Source organism: Hordeum vulgare, chromosome 7H (genome assembly GCF_904849725.1).
Source record: "Hordeum vulgare subsp. vulgare chromosome 7H, MorexV3_pseudomolecules_assembly, whole genome shotgun sequence".
Classification (NCBI taxonomy): Eukaryota; Viridiplantae; Streptophyta; class Magnoliopsida; order Poales; family Poaceae; genus Hordeum; species Hordeum vulgare.
This window is the reverse complement of record NC_058524.1, coordinates 593594429-593599536: the sequence shown is the minus strand read 5'-3', so window position 1 is coordinate 593599536 and position 5108 is coordinate 593594429. Positions and strand designations below refer to the sequence as shown.

At 42.6% G+C, this 5108-nt stretch overlaps 1 protein-coding gene across 1 annotated transcript; it reads right to left on the bottom strand.

Annotated features, from left to right (window-relative positions):
* Nucleotides 1-745: 745 nt before the first annotated feature.
* Nucleotides 746-2547, bottom strand: LOC123409413. Its single transcript, XM_045102323.1, has 4 exons — nucleotides 2526-2547; nucleotides 1494-2384; nucleotides 1267-1385; nucleotides 746-1159 (listed from the first exon to the last, which is right to left on the bottom strand). Exons 1-4 carry the CDS (start codon nucleotides 2545-2547, stop codon nucleotides 746-748), a joined length of 1446 nt encoding a protein of 481 aa, XP_044958258.1.
* Nucleotides 2548-5108: the final 2561 nt, after the last annotated feature.

Genomic DNA, 5108 nt, shown 5'->3' with positions numbered 1-5108 from the left:
AACTGTAGCCCCCGACGCGAGTGGCGTAGCCAGGGGATGGACAGGGTGGTCCATGGACCACCCTGAAATTCCACCATAGCCAATAATAGGATAGAAAAAAGATATATATTTTTTACAATGCATAAAATTACATGAAAGTTTTAGTATGGCTCATCGAGCTAGCTACGCCACTGCCCGACGCCGGCCCATCGTAACCAACAGGTGGTCAACAAGTGTATGACACGGGATATTGGTCTGCGGTCGTTGACATGAGCGAACATGTCGAGGGATTGCCGGAGGCGCTAGATGATGACGATGATGGTCATTCTTCTGCCTCTTTGGAATCAAATGATGATGAAGTTGTTGCTCCTGAGAAGGCGGTCGCTGCACCAATCAACCCAGAGTTTTTACCAAAGTTTTAAATAGCGGGCTACGCCATTTAGCTGCGGCTCTGCCAACAGCTAAAAGAGGCTATAGCAAAGCTATAGCGGGCTATGCCATCATTTAGCGGTTTTACAAAATAATGAGAAAAACAAAATATAATAATACAATCAGGTATCAAATATATATACAATATACATATACTACCCAGCTAGTCATAGAAACTTGCAAATCAGAGGAGATGGTTCAGTTCAGCGCATAACAACAAAAGGCACACTTGCACAGCACTTGCACAATCTAACAACCAGCAGGACTAAAGTCACACTTGCACATAACAAAAGTAAGATGGCAAACTACATACGAACAGCCATACAATTGCAGTGCATCATTCTGAATCACCAGAGGCATAGTTAGACTCATCTTGAGCTTGATCATCTGATTCCGAAGATGAAGAACATAGCATGGGATCTTCTTCAATGCTGTTAAGAAGAGAGTGGATGCTCTTCTTCCTCTTCTTCTTGGCTACTGCAGACCTCTTTCTTTTTCTTCCTTGTGCTTGTGATGTTGAAGTCTCTTGTTGAGCTTGAGCTTCATTACCTAAATGTTCACTGGCATTGTCATTAGGAACGATTCCAGTAATGAACTCATTGGCTTCATCCTCCAGAACATCATCGATAACCTTCTCTATAGGATCCCTGTTCTTATTTGCTCTCTTATGTTGCAGCCTCGCGTTGAATTTGACGAAGACAAGATCCCTCAACCTATCATTGAGTAGTCTATTACGTTTTTTTGCATGAACCTACATAGTGAAGAAAAATTGAGTGTAGATGAAAACAAATCAAGGAACACATGAGAACAAAAATAAACTATTTTGTAGGCATTTAGAGTTATAGTTTCCTTTCTTACTTGTTCGAATGATGACCAGTTTCTCTCACAAGCCGAGGAGGTGCATGTCAATGTGAGGATCTTTCTTACCAAATTCTTCAGCTTGGGTGCGCTTGTGCCATGATTCAACCACCATTTTGCTGCATCAAGTCATTCACAGATTATTAGATATATAGTTATATACTTACGCATATACAAAATGGGAAATAGGGAAAGTTTGAAACTGGTTTAAAACAAATTGTACTAACCTGGATCAAAATTTTTGTTTCTTCTCTGCCGCGTGGCAATGTCCGTTCCAAAAGAGTGGGCCTCTTCTGCATATATGTTGAGTTCATCAATAATCTCTTCTTGCAACATTTCATCTTGAATCATCCTTGTAATGCAATGGATAACCGCTGCTCTGAATGATCCATCATTCTCGATCGCATTCTTGTTTGGATAGTAGTAGTAGGGATTGAGAAAGTACCCATCCAAATGTAGTGGCGTCTTCAGTTTGTTGTCCCACCTCTTGTCAATGATATCCATAACAGCTTTGAAGCGACTCTCATCATTGTCAAACCTCAAACAAATTTCCTTTCTCGCATCTAGCATACAACCATGGAAGACTCCCATCGCCGGCACATCACTATCCACCCTTCTTAGCACATTAGCCATTGGCTCAAAGAAATTCACAGCAATGTCAACACCTTTCCAAAAGGAATCAGTTTGCACAACCTTTTGAGCTTTCTTACCCTTGTCCTTCTTTAAGTACCCCATGTCATTTAGCTCCTCTGATCTGAATAGTTTAAGCACATCCTTCTTGTTGTCTTGCAAACTTTTTAGATTGAGATAAGCCGTGGCAGATCTAGTAACACCAGCACGGACCAAGTCTCTTCCAAGAGTTTTCCTCATCAAAGCCAAAACCCTCGTATGAGCATACAAGAACACGGTCACTTGCCTTGCTAGGACAATTGTTTTCTCAACTACAGGCAGCTTCCCAATATCTTCCAACATGAGATCAATACAATGGGCTGCACATCCAGTCCAAAAAATGGATGGTCTCTTTGCTTTCATCAGACTTGCAGCTGCTGTATTAACACTAGCATTGTGAGTCACCACTTGAACAACCTTTTCTGGCCCAATATCTTCAATACACCTGTCTACAAGTTCATAGATGTATTTCCCATTTTTTTTACATCCGAGCAATCAACCGAATCCAAGAATAAGACCCCATGTCCGCTGTGAACAACTAGGTTCATTACTCCTCTGCCTTTCCTATCTGTCCATGCATCGGTCATTACCGTACAGCCTGTGTGCTCCCATGCTTTCTTATGGTTCTTGAATGAGTCAAGCATCTTCTTCTTTCTTTTCTGCAGGAATGGCCCACTCATCTCATAGGCACTAGGTCCTTGAAGGGTTTTGCCATAATCTCCAATGGCAACTAGCATACATGCAAAGCTAGGAAGTGTCACAGTGTTGTGTGGAATGCCAACTTCATAGAAAAACTGGCAGATGTACCCACAAGCTCTATTCCTCTTCTCTTCTAACTGTTGAGATGACAATTTTGATTGAACCTTTTCGCTGAGAGTTGTCCCTTGATTCCTCTTGACACTTTCTTCTACACTTATCTTGCAGAACTTGTCCATAGGGCCACCTTGGGATCTGCTTGTGCCTGATGTTGATAAAATCATAACATCATTGTCACTATCTTCATCACTCTCCTGTTCTCCCTCCGAGTGATCTATGTTAACTGAACTCCTTAACTTCTCCACTTCTGTGATTTTCTTATCCTTCGCATCATTACTCTTTAGGAGCAAAACCTTCATCTCCTCCTTGACATCCCGAGGAACCTTCTGGCATGGTGCAGCATTGCACTTCTTAATTCCAGCAAGGTGGAACTTCATCCTTGTTACGCCTCTAGTTAATATCTTGTTACAGAAATTGCATTGCAGAGCGTATGTTCTATTAGGATTTGGCATAGTACAGTACTTCCGTGCCGCATCATTTGATGCAACAACATGAGTTGCTGCTGTTTGTGGTACAGAGGCAGTGCTTGAGATACCTGCACCTATGAAACAAAACAACATAAGTTGCTGCTGTTTGCTGCTGTTTGTTTTACTCATTTTAGTGACAGCAAGCAAATAAGCATGCACATATCTTAGTCTTCATGATATTCAGAAATTTCAGTTACAGCAAGCAAATAAGCATGCACATACATATTATTCCAAGTTCAGATATTCAGAAATTTCAGTTACAGCAAGCACAGACATATAACAAATACTTTGCATATAACAGAGATCCCATTACAATGAAGCAGGCTGGATCAAATCATACATCCATATCATGCTACAAAACTTGTAAATCTGAGGACAAAACTTACAAATCTGAGGACAAAACTTGCCTGTCGATGGGGTCTGCTGACTCATTGTAGGCTAGGAGAAGATGGCTGGAGAGGGGGCGTCACTGGGAAAGGGTCGTCGGAGAAGGAGGCGTCGAGGGCGGCCGCTAGGAGAAGCAGGCGTCCCTGCAAGGAGGGCTTCGCCAGCACAGGGGATGTCACCTGCACAGGGAGTGTGGCCGGTGGAGGGGGAGTCAACGAGACGTCGCCATCGCTGCGTAGTTGTCGCCGTCGCCGCAGCCGCCGCCGCCGCCAGCCTCCATAGCACTTTTTTTGGGGGGGGAGGAAAGGAATACGGGGTGGGAGTGTGGTGGTGTGGGGATAGGTTTAGGGTAAAAACGTGTGGGGGTGCTGTGAATTGGATTTAGGCTGAAGCTTTGGACCGGCCCAGCGGGAAAAAAAGCGCTAACGCTAAATTTTTACAGCGCTAACGACAATTAGCGGCGCTATTAGCGGCTTTTCCCATCGAGGCTTAAAATCACCTAGCTGTAGCTGGAAGGGCAAAAAACGCTATAGCTAGCGCAGCTATAGCCCGCTATTTAAAACTTTGGTTTTTACAGGTTATGAGCATCATCAATGAATTTCACTCTGTTGCTGGCCTAAAAGCGGGAAGTCTGGCCGTTGGGCAGATTTTCTCAAATAAGAAATCTGTTAAACAAGCTACAACAACGGTCATGTATGTACAATTATAATAAGCTTACATAACTTTTATTTACACACAATTTTTCAGCTTACATAACTTTTATTTACACACAATTTTTCTGTGCAGGAAATTAATGATCCATTATGGGGAGATGAAGAAACCCAGTGTAACGTACACAAAGAAATACTCACAGAAACCCATGATACTCAATGCACGCTCCCAGGAATGCTAAATGGTTTCTTCGGGGAGGACGTTATTGGTCCACCTTATATCAATTCTGAGTCACAACCATTCACCTACAATTTTGAATCATCATCTCAATATGGATTTCAGACTCCACCACCTATGCATGAGTCGCAGACACAGGAACACGAGGGACAGTACGGCCGTGGTCTTCGTGAACACATACCCCATGATCTCTTGTCACCCTCCGGTCGTCGGGAAAGGCCAGCTGGTCGTCGTCGTATAGGGTGATTCATCTATCTATTTGTGCGAACTATTGTATCTCTCTATGTCAGTTTGATGAAATAAAAGTTCTCGATATATTTCAACGCATTTTTTCAATTTAAAGTTGCTTGCATAAAATAATAAATTGAAAAATGCTTGCATAAAATAAGAAACATAAAATAAGATACATTAAGATGTAGAGTTCATACAAAAACTATGTAAATCATCGTCATCCTTCGACGATGCAGACCTCTCGCCCTTTGACGAAGCGCTACTCTTGGCCTTTGTCGATGTTGCGCTCTTGTCCTTCGACGATGCATCAATATTGGCCTTGGTACTCGGCATGAAGATATCGTCTTCGTCCTCGCTATCGTCAATCCATAAAAAGGGATGTTT

Bases quoted from the DNA above. Each gene is read 5' to 3' on its own strand.
- LOC123409413 (XM_045102323.1), bottom strand. From the start codon at position 2,547: ATGGGAGCACACAGGCTGTACG. The intron at 1,386-1,493 runs GTTAGTACAATT...GACTTGATGCAG, and splicing joins AAACAAAAATTTTGATCCAG to CAAAATGGTGGTTGAATCAT. The intron at 1,160-1,266 runs GTAAGAAAGGAA...TTCACTATGTAG, and splicing joins ACTGGTCATCATTCGAACAA to GTTCATGCAAAAAAACGTAA.